General features: G+C 43.6%; 1 protein-coding gene across 12 annotated transcripts in view; it reads left to right on the forward strand.

The window, feature by feature from the left end:
• shot (dystonin-like protein short stop) overlaps nt 1-15,414 on the forward strand; it is a 318,414-nt gene that overhangs the window by 164,094 nt on the left and 138,906 nt on the right. For all 12 annotated transcript variants that reach the window (XR_012822837.1, XM_075669861.1, XM_075669859.1 and 9 more), the window contains 6 exons: nt 1,541-1,603; nt 2,886-2,977; nt 3,052-3,166; nt 12,452-12,629; nt 13,241-13,398; nt 13,801-14,291. Coding sequence is in view for 11 of the 12 variants with exons in the window: in XM_075669861.1 (XP_075525976.1) it covers nt 1,541-1,603; nt 2,886-2,977; nt 3,052-3,166; nt 12,452-12,629; nt 13,241-13,398; nt 13,801-14,291 (1,097 nt within the window). In the remaining variant the exon portion in view is untranslated. The remainder of the gene's footprint in view (nt 1-1,540; nt 1,604-2,885; nt 2,978-3,051; nt 3,167-12,451; nt 12,630-13,240; nt 13,399-13,800; nt 14,292-15,414) is intronic.

The following is a 15,414-nucleotide window of genomic DNA, read 5'->3' on the forward strand; positions in this document are numbered from 1 at the left end:
CTTCGGCGGCGCGAACTGCAGGGTCTTCTCGGCGGCGGCGATGAGCTTCTGCTTCAGCCTCGCTTACTGCTGGTTGCTCTCGACGGCGGCAATGAGCCTCCGCTTCGGCGGCGCGAACGGCAGGGTCTTCTCGGCGGCGGCGCTTAGCCTCTGCTTCCCCCACGGCTGTGACAACCTCGCGAGGCACTTGTATAGATCTCGTCTTTGAGAATCAAGCATTGGTGTACCAAGTCGAACATATATCAGTCTATTTCTCCGACCACAAAGCTTCCTTCATGACTGTCAAGAACTGTTAGTGGAGTCTTTGTTAAAGGAATACGTGTGAAAAATAAAAAAAAAAATTCTGTGATAGCGCATACATGTGTTGCTCGATTTCTTTGCCTCAATCTATCCAAAAGGTGAAACAGCTTATTTGCTGCGCTCAAATTTCGCATTAGGAAGTAACGTAATCGTCGGTAATTTTTTTTATTGAAACAATTTGCCGCTGTTAGGAATGAAGCCGATTCCACCTTTGTAATCCTTGCCAATGGCTTCGAAGCTCGGAAAGCACGGCGCGTTGCATAATGTCGATTCCCAAAAGTCAGCTTCTCAATACAGCAGTGTTACGCAGTAAAGCTTATGGAAGTATTGTGGTGAACCATATCAGTGGGAAGGAGCAATCGGCATGGGACACGATATGTATTCCTTAATTAGACACGCATGTACCCATCATTTCCTATCACAGCATGAGCACTAATAGCATTGATAAGTGTACTGGCAGGGCTTTAAAGCTATTTCGGACGTGCCTGTAGCATTTTAAGCCCTTGGAAGCAGAAAAGGCATGCATTCATCTTTTTCGGACTTCCTGATATTTCGGACACTTTTGCAGTCCCCAGGGAGTCCAAGAAGTCGGGCATTGACTTTCTATGGCATGCTACTCTACCATCTATTTGGTACTTGCTGTCTCTATTGGCATTGCTTATGATTTTGGTGAACTTCATGCCATGGCAGCAGCATTTATGCCACTTGTAGCCATCAAAACCAAGCATAGACTGTTGTTTCAATACAAATGTAGGCTACCTGCTGCTTTGTGTTAATATTCGGCAGAGAAGAGCATAGCTTGGTGTATTCAACACCACTCCTGTGCATTTTAAATTGTTGAGAACTGTTTAGGAACCATAAGTAGTAAATGAACAGTCAGTTATTAGTACTCTCTTCAAAAAAGGTGTAATTCTGTATTTTTCCACTTCCTTTTATGTACATAGATGCCACTAATACTTTCAGTAGTCTAATTGGACACCAAATGAACGCTCAATACACTGATCTTAAGCCTGTAAACACCGTTACTTTTGTTCAAGAGCTAGGCTATGCAATTTGTTCACGGCATCGTTGGCTTATTTGCTTACAAACTTGCCAACAGACATCTGTTAGCACGCAGGCATTCAGAATGTGGCTTCAACTCTAAGAGATCTCTGCGCCTGAGATGTCATTTATGTCACTTGTCCTATGCCACGGTAAATCAGTGTGCCTGCTGACGTTTCTGTGTACCATGCTTGTCCAGATGACGGTAGCTCGTGGTGAGCAGTGCTGGCTGCATGACAACACCCAGCGGGACCGATGGAAGGTCAGTGCTAGTCTGTGCTTCTGCAGGTCTCACAAAGGCCTTGACTTCAGGGATGAAGCATTGTTACCAGAAGATTTTCAGGAAATGTGTGCATCTCTAGTAATGGGTCTGCTTGCCAACCAGTAAGAAGTGCAACATTTCGCATTTTTTAAAATTTAAGGTTAAATAGAACTCCTATGTAACATAGGTCCTGCTTTCAGGAGTTGTCTCTTGTTTTGTATTGAAGGTGTGGTTCGGAGCAAAGCAGAGAAAAAAAATATTGCTTTTATTTAGAAATGGGATGTAGCTTACAAAAAGCTGTTTGTTGCTTCTTTTCTACATTAATTTCTTTTCACTTCAAATGAGGCATAATTGTTTTTTACTCTTTTAGAACATGGTATTTGCATTGGGATATCTTCAGGCAAAAGCACTGTAATTACACGATTGATTAAACAGGCAATTGAAAAGTTGAGCTACATTGCTTCCACCACTTTTCTTTAGAACTTTCATTACATTTGCCTACATACTCTCCGTACCTAAAAAGAGAATTGCAACAGTTGCTCTGTCTTGTTTCGAGTCTGAACAGCTCTTGTGTACTATCCGCGTCAAATGAAACTTGGAACAGCGAAGCGTGTTGCCCGAGCATTTGTGAAGGTATAGTGTGCGCCGTCCAGTCATCACCAGTGACAGGCGCGCACATCTGGTTTTGCCGCACTGCGCTTGTTTGAGAATCAAAGAGCCAAACGCGCTCAGCACGCACACGCCGGTTACCGTCACGGCTGCCAGCGCTACCTCGCTGTGCAAGTTGGCCAGTTTAAAGAATGAATGTGGCTCACAAGGGGCAAACCGCATGAGCAATTCGATCTCTTATGACGACGGAGCAAATTGCACCACGCACACCACTGTTCACGTTTCATTTGACATCAATAGCACTTGTGGTTTTGGCGAACTGTACGACAATACTCTCCCCGTAAGCTGCAATATTATAGGTTCTGTTTTCGTTTATTTTTATTTTCTTCCTTTCACATATAAAAACCAGAACAGAAGCGAAATTGTCTCACTAGAAGGGGATCGCTCAGTGCGGCCTAACCGGATGTGCGCGCCTGTCACTGGTGATGACTGGGTGGTGCATGTTGTATCTTCACTGATGCTCGGGCCATGCGCTCCGCTGTTCACGTTTCATTTGACACTGATAGTACATTGTTATGTGAAGTAAACTGTTGTTACTGTGATTGTTAAAATTGGTAAGGCTGTTTGTGCTTATGCTGCATGCATTAGTGAGCGTGGCTGGTGTGCTCTGCAGGTGGCCAATGCCAAGGGACACGAGGGCCAAGTGCCGGGTGTCTGCTTCATGATCCCACCTCCCAACCAAGAGGCTGTTGAGCTGGCCGAGAGGTGAGTCATCTCTGAAGCAAGTGGCCCAGCCAGTGTGACCGCTCTCTCTCCCGCCCTCTTTCTCTGCTGTGCAGCCTCAAACGCAAATACGACCTTGTGGTGAAGCTGTGGACGAAGAAACAGCATAAGCTGCGGCTCAACATGATCTTTGCCACCATCAAGATTGTCAAGGCCTGGGACCTCAAGACGGTACGTCAAGCAGGGCTGTCACTTGCTGCTGCCCTTTGTGTGCTTTTTTGTTGATGAGAGGCATTGAAATAAGTTCAGTGCTTTCCACTTCACTTGTGAGCAGGCATGTATTTGATAAGCATTGTTCTCACATTGAGTAGCCACCAGGCAGTGTAATTGCGGCTTTGTCAAGTGAATCGCTCTCACTGCAGCAAAGCATTGCGTTGGGCTTCGCATCAGCTTTAGAAAAATTATGGGCTTTTACATGCCAAAACCATGATCTGATTATTGGGCATGCCATAGTGGGGGACTCCGGAGTTTTGGACCACCTGGGGTTCTTTAACATGCACTTAAATCTAGGTACATGGGTCTTTTCGCATTTTGTCCCCATCGAAATGCTGCCACTGTGGCCATGATCCAATCCTGTGAACTCGTGCTTAGCTGCCCAACAGCATAGCCACTAAGCAACCACGCGGGTGCGCATCAACTTTAATGGCAAAACCAATACAGCTCGCACTTCTTGCTATGTAATCACTTATAGTGCAGGACTGGATATAATGGGGTCTTTTCTGACTCCCATTTATCTTCCCATAGAACTAAATTTGCTCATATCACTTATAGTGGAGCCGTGCAAGACCAAATACTGGTTATAATGCGTTTGGAAAATCCCACAGACAAGCGAGGCAGCGACTGTGCTCTTCAATGAGGTGCACTGGCTCAGGGGAGAGCGAGGAGGGTGATGCAGAGAAGGAGACGTGAAGCGAGCAAACAAACAAATAAACAAACAAACAAGGAACGGAGTAAAAAAACACTGCTGCAGCAGTGTGCTGGCTCAGCACGCACACAGGGGTTGCTTCTACTCCATTGTGCAAATCGTTAGCAGCACTGAAAAAGCTGCAAGGCTCCTTAGCCAATAGGAATACTGAATGCCCCTGAGATGTGCTCATCGTGCCACGTCATGTGCTTAGCGGCTGCTGAGTTCACGGTATGCTAAGTGCGTGCGCAAAGGTTCTAATATGTCGTGTATCGCTGTACTGTATTATGTACTGAGCAAAAATAAAGCTCTCTAATCTTGCAATCTGCCTTTTCCACAGTGCAATGGTTCATGCGCCCTGCCCTAGCAGATTAGTCACGAAACATTTTGGTAGGGACGTGCGTACGGCCGCGTGGCCAGATATCGGGGGATTTACCCCTTCCCTTCCCCCCTCCAAAACAGAAGTGTATGGATGCGCACTGTAGCGAACATTCGTGCTGCATACCGCGTTGGAGCTCCACTGGTCTATAGCTCTTTGCGGGTGCGCTGCTGAAAACGTGCATAGCATAAGACTGCAACTCCACTTTAAAACAGAAAGTGTCTGGACTGCACTGTGAACCACCATATTTACTTGATTCTAATATGCCCTCGATTGTAGTGTGCACCCGTTTTCTGCGACCAAAAAAAAGGAGGGAGGAAGAAAACACTCTTGATGACCTAAAAAGAAGTCCTTTACAGTACTGCGCACCTCATTCTTTCATACAGAAATGCAAATTTCTCTCATTTGGAGAAACAAAGATTTACTCCCAATGCACTAAAGTTGCGATAAATAAAGACAGTCGCAGTTTCGTCTGAAAGGCAAAGCATCGATTACGATAGCAAATTAGTAGACAGCTATACAAAAAGTTACGATAGCAGTTTTATCGGCTGTTTAAACTTTTTAACATTCGCTTACTAGCTAAATTAACAAGCATGGTGTCACGCACCCACAAGCAAATGTGAACACATCTCACTCATGACCCCGGAAACTCTTTATCAAAACGCTGGAGCGAGGAAGTGTGGTAGCAGGAATGAGGGAATTGACCTTTGTGTGGCCTCTGGCTTCAACGTGAACTAAGCGACGAGAACACAGCGCGGTAAGCCTAGATGCTTAGGCTCTTGTCCCGTCGCAGATCGCTTTAAAGATAGGGGCTACGTGGCTGCATCGTATGTAGCAGTTGCTGGCATGGAATTAATGGATTTAATTTATAAAGGTAAGGGGGAGAAAGATAGAATTCACTCATATAGACCATTTACCATTACATCAGTAATATACAGGTTAGCAATGTAGGCAGTTAAATTAAAGCTGCAAGCGTGGGAAGAGAACAATGGCATTTTGGGAGAGCTTCAGGATAGCTTCAGAATAGGTAGATGTCTGGATGATAACTTATTTGTCCTTACTCAGTCTATTGAAATATCCAGAGTAGAAAGGAGACTGTTATATGTGGCCTTTTTAGACATTACAGGAGAGCATGATAACATAGACCGTAACATTTTGTGGCATATTCTGGAAGGGGAAGGCTTGGGCGATAATTGTATGCAGCTTTTGAAAGAGATTTATTTAGAAAATACCGTTTGCATTGAATGGGAAGGGATGAGGAGCGAGGAGAAAGTTGATATAAGTTGGGCACCCCTTAAGCAGAGGTGCCCTTTATCTCCACTGCTGTTTATGATGTAAGTGGTGACAATGCAAAGGGCACTGGAGGGAAGTAATATTGGGATTAATCTCTCGTACAAACAGGGCAGATATAGTAGTAGAGCAGCAGCTTCCAGGTTTGTATTATGCAGACGACATTGTCTTGCTAGCTAACTAGCAGAGTGATATGCAACGTCTGGCTGATATCTGTGGACAGGAAGGCGACAATTTAGAAATTTAGCGTTAAAAAATGAGGTGTTATGGTATTCAATGAAAGCAGTGAACAGACAGTGTCACTAAAGAGCCAGGGAATACCGCGCACGAAAGAATATGAATACCTTGGTATATGGATAAACAAGGGCCATAGATATATGGAAACACAGGAAAAAGCAATGATAATAAAGGGGAAGAGAAATGTGGCCGTAATGAAACACAGAGCACTATGGGGATACAATAGGTACGAGGTTCTCTGATGTACGTGGAAAGGTGTAATGTTTCCAGGGCTTACATCTAGAAATGCGGTTGTTTGCTTGAAATCAGGTGTACAGTCAGGAATCGATCTAACAAAAGGTCAGTTGGTGGCCTCACATTGGGCGCTCATGGGAGTACTACAAATGAATCTTTGCAGGGTGATAATGGCTGGACAAGTTTTAAAGTGAGGGAAACTTGCAGTAAAATTAATTATGAAGAACGACTGAGGAATATAGAAGAAAGTAAATGGGCTGGGAGAGAGTTGAGGTATTTGTACAGGAATAACATTGATTCACAGTGGAGGAAAAGAACTAGGAAGCTTACTAGCAAGTATGTGACCTGTGTGGTGGGCAACACAGCAACAAAGAATGTCAAGCGGAAAATCAGAGAGGCTGAGGTAATCTCATGGGCGGCAGGAATGGAAAAGAAACCTGCTATGAGTAACTACTTAAAAGGAAAAAATGAAATTGGGAAAGAAACAGTTTATGATAATTCAAATTGAAGCTCTTTACTTTTCAAAGCATGATGAGGATGCCTTAGAACACTCAGTTATAAAGCGAGATACAACAAGTGCTTGCTGCGGCAAAGCTAGGGAAATGATGAAGCATGTTTTATTAGAGTGTGAACATATCTGCCCAGCGGTCAATATAGGCACCTCTGGCCTCCTTGAAGCCTGCGGGTTCAGCGAGAGCAGGGAGTAGTAAACATGTTCAATAAAGGTTAGTAAGAGGCGATTGGTAGATATGCGGAAGCAAAGTAGGGAAACAACAAACAATGGAGGCGCACAAAAGCAAAGTTCACAATAAGGGTTCAGAAAGTTTGTTAGGGGAATTCATCATGCCGTTCTTTTTATTATTTTTTTTCTTAACATCGGTAGGACATTAGGCAATATAATAAGAGCTTGTTGGGGCAACCCAGCGTCCCGTTCCAAAAGGGAAGCTCATAGCATCCATCCATCCATCCATCCATCCATTGGGAAGAGAAGTAGTGCTCTGCTGAATATTCAACATACTTTCGCTGCAGTCGCCGAGGCCGATTGTGCATTATACACTCTTAAAGTAGTGCTTCATTTCAATGGCAAATTGATGTTTACACCATATTGCCGAACATATATATTCAAGGCATGGATTATACAACTCGATGTTTTCAATTTTGCTGTCATTTTGAAGTGCATCATCTGCAAGTGAGTGCGTGTTCGTTGCGCGGACGCCCTGTTTTTGTTGTAGAGAGCTTGCACAGTACATTTTTTAAAATGTTTTTATTTGATTGGTGTGTCCATGGCTCTTGTCGGTTGTTGCCAATTGTAATTTTAGCCCGGCGAACTGCTGTCTTCAGCATAGATTTCTTAATGTAACATGTAATTTTGTCACAGCAGCCACCGTTCCGTAATGTGAAGCTACGTAAGAAAATTTTATCTTGTTGTTTCATGCCTGCTTCTTGTTCGTGGAATATTAAAGAGCACAAACAATAATCAAAGAAAACAATCATCATCATCATCATCGGCCTATTAATGTCCACTGCAGGACGAAGGCCTCTCCCCGCGATCTGCAATTACCCCTGTCCCGCGCCGACAGATTCCAAATAGCACCTGCAAATTTCCTAATTTCGTCGCTCCATCTAGTCTTCTGCCGTCCTCTACTGCGCTTCCCTTCTCTTGGTACCCATTCTGTTACCCTAATGGTCCAACGGTTATCTAGTCTGCGCATTACATCCCTAATGAAATGATCTCCTCAGTGAAATGGCCCTCAGTCCTTAAGAAGACAATATTGTAGTGAAATAAACCAGGTTCATTAAGTGCATGGCGTGAAGAAAAGTGGATACATAGACATATTCACAACATATATGTAATGGAAAAGTGATCAGATACTCTAAATGCACTAATTGAAAAAGTGATAACTCTCGACCGAAATAAGCGTGTTTGCAGTAACAAACGTGGCACCACCATACCTTTATTCATAGTGGTATCGTATTCATGTGAGCGCACACAGCAACTTTGACCGACGGCCTGTGACTGGATCTTTATCACGGATGGAACTAGAGTTTACAACACTTCTAATACACTCTATATGGAACCTACCCTAAGTGTACCGAGGGGCTTTCCGATAGAGGGAATGTCAATTACTGGAACCTAATATGAACAACAGTGTTAAGAGAAAGGATATTACCTACGTATGTAGTCGGACTGATTTGAGGTGAGTGGGAAGTAAAGACCAGCTCCATGGCTGGTCTGGCAATCTTCTTCAACGTGTCAGCATGTAAAATGAAGTAGAAACATAGAAGTCTCATCAAATGCTATTTGCTATTCATCTTTAGAACGACAGAAAGCTGAGCTAGTTGGTAAGGATTCATTATGCAAAAAAGAAGTGAGGCGTGAAGGCAGGTGTTGTCCACTTCTCTACTTTTGTGTCCTGTCTGCACGCCTCACTTCTTTTTTGCTATTCATATTGTATGCGATTCCTGAACTGACTATTGGATATGATCATATAGTTGCTTCTGTTAGTATGTAATGTATAACAGCACTTTGAATTCTCGAGGGTGTGTCCGATGCTATAGTGACTGCTGTTCCGAATGATTCTGCTGCTGGCTAGTCATGGCTGTTAAGCAGAAGCCCACCAGTTCCTGAGTGAATCAATGCATCGGATTTGGTAACTTCTGCTGCACACATCCATAACTGTCAGTCAATATAAACACCTCGTTTTGGAGCAGCCTGTAAATCTGCTAATTCAATTTAGGCAAGGAAAGATTTTTTTTGGACAGTCTCGCTTTGTTTTCATCCCATTAAAACTGAGTGGTGCATGTTGTAGCATACTTATCTCCATCAACAAACAAAGCAAGTCTGCATATATCTCTATGTGTAGTGAGGCAGGCCGTTCCTTTAACTGCTTCATTATTGTCATGATAGTGCACAGGATACCTGAAAGCGTCCATTTATATACACACACTGCTCAGTTGAGCTGATGTGCAGTTGGGAACGGCATTATATGCCAGGTTTGAAATATAAGATAACCATAACTTGTTCTTCTGAGAAATCAGACTAGAATATAATTTCGTTTTGTTTAAACTACTAGAAAAGAGCCAATGGACACAGCTACCTTCCTTTTTTTTAAATAAACACGTTCTGGGGTTTTGCATGGCAAAACAGCGATATACGATTATGTGGAACCCGCGGTGTTTGAGTGTTCACCAACTAGGGTTCTTAAACATGCATCTAAATATAAGTACACAAGTGTTTTTCCATTTTGTCCACAACGAATTCCATAGCCTGGATTGAACCTGTGAGCTCCAATTTAGAAGCCTAATGCCATAGCCACTAGTGCCACTAATTAATGCACTGCGCTGTTTTTTTCGTTTCTTTTTTCAAAGCATGGACTGGCAAAAAAATTGGATGCAGCTTACGGGCCAAAGATTTGCATGTAGAATAGATAAATAAAACTGTTTTCAGGGCTTGAGGTCCGACCCAATAAAAGACCCTGTACCAATTACTCCGCATTCTGTTAACGAGTAAGACGCAAACATGAACGAAATGTTGCGCTTTTTTTTCTCTCGGTATGCTTCGTGTAGATCGGAAAACAGGACAATGGTGTGCTGGATGAGGCTGATATGTTTTACTTGCTAAAGCGCCAAGCAGCAAGCTTGCAGTTTTCTTTTTTCGTCTGCATTTTGCAACAACTGCTGATGGAAAACTATATGTACAAGAATACACATGAGAGACACATGCTGCTTGTAGAACAAGCAACATAATTGTCCTCTAAGGCAACTAAAATACCATAGCAGAATAAAAGCCGACACTGTGGTCGCAATGCATGTGCAATCAGTGCACGGCACAAAACCACAGAAAGGAATGTATTCTTAAGGCATAAATGCAGATTACGTGTTGTTAGGAACACAGTGTGAGTGTTCTGATCACAAACAGCAGTGCGCAAAGCAGTACGAACGACCCCGCCAGTCATAATCGCCTGCACTTTCCAACGGCGCGACCTTGATGCAGCTTAATCCACTTTGATTTCAGCACCGCCACAGTATTTTTCGTCGTCAGGTGCCTCACTGCAAAGCATGCGCTTCTCCGGCCGCTCGTCTCACTCAGCCGTATGCTAGTACACTCTAGCATTAATTCAGGATGTCCTCTGATATGCCATTGCTTTTAGTGAATGTATTGTTGTTAGAAAGTAGTTCCAGTGGTTATATATTATTTTCTTTAGGTTACTACCACTCTGTGCTTTTATGTCATGCACTTTACAAAGATTCAGTTGGCATAAGGCTCTAAAGGGAATAAAGGGTGCTGCACATGCTGTGTGAGCAAGATCAGTCAGTCAGTCAGTTTTTATTTGCAGGAAAATCACATCATCCTGCGGGTGGCAGAGACTAAAGGCATGATTGCCTGACGAGGTCTCTGCTCCCGTAACAAAAGGAGCAGTCTACAGCAGTACAGCAGAGAGCTGGTAACAAAAGAGAGGCGGCGTTACAAATAGTACACGCATACAACCTACATCATACATTCTATACAATATGGGTGTACTTAAACACTATGGACAGTTTATTTTTTTAAAAATCACATTGAAGATTCGCTCATATCACAAAAATACTTAAAAGGAAGTAAACAATTGAAACGGAAATTTACATTTGTCATTGTAACTTAACAATTTCAACCAAAAACAGAGTCGACGGAAAACAAAATGAACCGCAGTTCACGTTTGAACGTTTTTCTGGGTAGGCAGAAATCCAGAATAGAAGCACAGTTATTTAACATGTCTATTACCTGATATTCCAGATCCTGTTTTCCATAATTTGTTCCGACTTTTTTATTTCTGCGGTTGGGGTTACGGATGTCATATTGCGCCAAGACAGGTGTGTAAATACTGTGGAGTTTCTGTTTATATATTCGCTGTGCCAGTGTTCATAAATATACTTTATTTGCAGGTAAAACATCAAATCTAGGAAAAAGTGGTTGTGTCGGCAACAAACTAATAGGGCCGGTGTGGTTCACAAAAATCCGGAGGACACGTTTTTGCAGCAGCTGTAGCCTATCGTAGTTCCCTTTTGTCGTTGTCCCCCAGACCAGAATGCCATACAAAAGTTTAGAATGGAACAGGGAGTAATATAGTGATTGCTTTAGCCAAAGGGGTAGAAGAGGAGCTATTCTTCTAATGCATCCAACAGACTTCGCGAGTTTGGAGAGCAGATAATTGACATGGGGGGGTCCAAGACAACTCTTCACTAAACCATACCCCAAGGAACTTTTGTACACTTACTTGTTCTAAGTTATGTCCTCTGTAGTGTAAGTTAATCATTTTAGTATGCTTATTGATTGGCTTAAATATCATTTACTTTGTTTTTACTGCATTCAACTGAAGTTTGTTTTGTTGCAACCATGCAGATAAATCATTTAAATACAGATTGGCCGAATGCTCAATGTCATGCAGTGTTATACCTGTAAAGAATAAACTAGTGTCATCTGCAAACATGGTTATTGTGGGTGTTCTTTGTAGTTCCGTAATGTCATTAACATATAAGAGAAAAAGTAACGGGCCTAATATCGAACCTTGCGGGACACCTAGTTTAATGTTAAGCTGTTTTGAAAAACTGCAGTCTATTTTAACAAACTGACGCCGAAACGATAAGTAGCTCTTGATAAGGTCCAATGTGATACCTCGAATTCCATAGCAATCTAATTTTATAGCTAAGATTTCGTGGTCAACGGAATCAAAAGCTTTGCGCAGATCGAGAAATATGCCTAAGGTGAAGAGCTGATCTTCAATATTTCTGATTATTTGCTGCTTGACGGCAAGAAGAGCGTCCTGAGTTGTCTTGTTTTTCTGAAAACCATACTGTGAGGGTGATACTATATGATACTTGGTTATAAATTTTGACAGTCTGTTATTGATTGACAATTCGTAAATCTTTGAAAACACCGGTAGCACTGAGATTGGCCGGTAATTACTAATCGTGAATTCTACCTCCTTTGTGTATTGGAATTACTTTGGCCAGCTTTAATTTATCTGGGAAGACTCCAGTGGAAAATGCGAGACTAATGAGATAGGCTAGGACAGGGCTGATAATTAATGATACTCGCTTTACAGGTTCAACTTTAATTTCATCATACCCACTTGCGACATTTTTTAAGCATATTATAAGACCATTGATTTCTCTTTCGGTAACGGCATCCAAAACAAATGAATTTACTCGACGAGAAGGCCAGTAGAGCCCACTTTGTTGAATAGACGGCTGGGGTACGGCTGCATTAATGAAATACTCGTTAATTTCATCTGCTAGCGTCTTGCCTCCCATAGAGTCATTGATTACTATTTGGTCAGCCTTAACCGGTGATTGGTGATTGGATGGTTTGTCATATAAGGTTGTGTGCAACTTTGGGAACTGTTAAACATTTAATCGGCACTGGGTTGTGCAGTTCCGGGCTATGGAGCCAAACCAACGTGAGTCAATCATTCGTGCACTCAACGAAGATGCCGAGAAGCTGCTTGCTGAAGGCGACCCAACCGACCCTGACATGCGACGTCTCCGTGAAGAAATTCGTCTCTGCAACAAGTTGTTCGAAGATCTCATGGCCAAGCTCCGTGAGGAAGAAGGTAAGGAGGCTCTTTCACTTCAACACTTTGCATGACTCATGCATTTTAAGCTGTAAACTTGACTTCATTTGTGGATGCCATCTGTTAAATATTTAAACTAGTTAGCTACTACGGTGAATGAGTGGCTTCAACGTTCTGCTGCTGAGCACGAGGTTGTGGGTGCAATTCCAAGCAGTAGTAGTTGCTTTCTGAAGGGGGTGGAACACAGAAACACTCGGGCTGGCACATGTTGGGCAGCTCTTCAACATTGGTGCACTCTCGCACAATGCAAGTGTTCACATTGTCTTCAGAGGAGTGCTGCATTTCCTCTTTAGTTGGCCACGGCAGCAGGGTTGATTCTTAGTCTCAGAATGCACTCGAAATGGCTTTACAGTGTGAACTGGGCACATAACAGAAGGCCCAGGGAGCAGCTGGTAAGGGTGCAAGCAAGGCTGTTGCACAGATTGACTTAAATGCTGCCATTGACGGAAACTATGTGCTGTGGCTTCCAACATTTGTGAGAAATTTATTATAGTTGAGAGTCTTGAGGTACCACAGATGTCTGAAGCAATATATCAGTAACAGCATTTTAAAGAGCCAACAGCAACTCTGCCTCTTGTGCGTTTTTCCAGCTGAGAAGTCACCCGAGAGCCCAAGTCGCCGCTTCGCGGACCTCTCAGCTCGACTGGAGAAACTGCTGCAGGAGAAGGAGCGCACATTGAACTCGCGGGTGCAGGCACACATCCCACGAGACATTGACAGCCTCGATGCCCTCGTGGTGCAGCACAAGGTTGGTTTTCACGTTTGCCACACAGCTTTAGGCCATCTTTTGCCATGTTTTCAGCTAAGTTTAGCTTGAGCCGGTGCCCTGCAGGATCACTGTCATACCAATATCATAGGCACGTCAGTAAAGTTGTGATGGGGTTGCCCACATTGTATGCCACATTATGAGGGATGTACGAGCTTATTATACCTAGAAGATATCATATAATGTGCCAGGTGGTGACATGGTCAGAGATTCATAAGGTATTAACAAGGTAATTAAGACTTATTCTTGCTATGAAGTTACCATTTTTTGGTAGTATAGTGTAATTTTCTATAGATAATTTAATTCTTGATCCAGTGCTTTCTTACTGAGCTTCTCTGGTCCTACCACCATCAGCGGAATAATTAATCCTAACGGCTTGTGCAGGAGTTTGAAGAAGGCCTGCAGGATCTGGAGCCACAGGTGGCCGAGATGCGGGTGGCCTTCAAGCAAATGACCAAAAAGACACCGACGACCCAGGATCGGCATGATGGGGTGGTGCGCCTCTGGGATCGCATCTGGAATCTCTCTCATCTATATGTCGAGCGGCTCAAGGCTGTGGAGATAGCTAACCACGGCCTTTCAGAGGCAACAACGTTTGTTTCGTCCGTTGAAGAACAGCTTGCCGCACAGGGTCCAATGCCCGAAGAGCAGAGCGCCCTGAGGCAGGTGCATGAAGATCTGGTAGCACTGCAGTTGGAACTCCAGCAGCAGCAACCTCAGCTGGACCGGCTCGCTGAAGATGTGGCCAGTGTCCGAAAGGTGACAGAACGCTCCCGCCCCAGTGCCTATTCACATCCAGATGTCCGTAAACTGGAGGATGACCTGCGCAAAGTTGTGCGCCGTTGGGACAATGCAGCCAACCAGCTGGCCGAACGGTGAGCACACTCTGGGTGGCCCAGTTAGCATGACTACCTTCTGTGATGCTGTTTTTCATACAGTTAAACGTCGATATAACGAAGTAGGTAAAATCGCCAATTTGCCTTGTTCTATCAAAATTTCATTGTATAGAAATTCAACCTTTTATGTAAATAAGTGCAGTCACCGATCGATTTTTCTTGCACAGTAAAGGGGCCGCCGAATTTCCTGAATTATAGGGCAATTGAAAAAGCAAATTTAAATGAGAATGCAATTTAGTTCGACAAATCTGGGTCTCAGCGACATATGATATGGTTTCATGCCATGTCGACCATATCTTCACATCGGTGGTATGAATGAAGCGAAGCCAGCCACGCTCTTGTTTGCACTCTACCCCTGGTGCTATCATTAAAAGCGCCAGCAGGAGAGAGCGACTGCTTCATTTGCCTCTCGCTCCAATGAGTCACCGAAACTGGAGATTACGCAACCTCCAATACTAATCGTGCAGGAAGACAGCTTACATAATGCCAAGCCTTCTCGGCACGCCCACTCTTTGCACACACAGCAGAATTCCTCTAAAGCAGGATGCCGTGCTGCATATGTGCTCAGCCACACTTAAGCCATGCACAGCCATGGCTGAGCTGCATGCCAGAAATCGCACGCGCTTGATTGCGTTACTGCGGGCTTGCTCCTCTTCCTCTCTTTCCCTTTGCTCGGGTGGGGAGGCGGCACTCGTGAAACCACTATCTTTCTTGTCTCACCCTTGCACATTTTCACTCGCACCTGAAGTGCAGAGTGTGTGGGGCGCGATAGGATCTTAATGCACTTGGACTCTATACGGAACAAGATGTGGCTACACTTCAGTAGTAGCTCTCGTTGCGCCGCGCACAATTCTATTCGAGAGGTGCATTAGCAGGCAGCCGCTTGTAATTCAATCATTTGACCATCTGTGTCTGCGAAAATTTCCATTTATTGCCTCTGTATTCCTTTGCTGCGGAAGCGAAATTTTGTTATATTGAAATCTTATACAAACACAATTCGTTATATTGGGGTTGTAAATACATGGTATTTGATGGACAAGAGGGTATGAAAAGTTAAATACTTTGTTATATCGAGAATTTCGTTATATTGAAGTTCGTTATA

The sequence above is a fragment of the Dermacentor variabilis genome, chromosome 9 (genome assembly GCF_050947875.1).
Source record: "Dermacentor variabilis isolate Ectoservices chromosome 9, ASM5094787v1, whole genome shotgun sequence".
NCBI classification, from domain to species: domain Eukaryota; kingdom Metazoa; phylum Arthropoda; class Arachnida; order Ixodida; family Ixodidae; genus Dermacentor; species Dermacentor variabilis.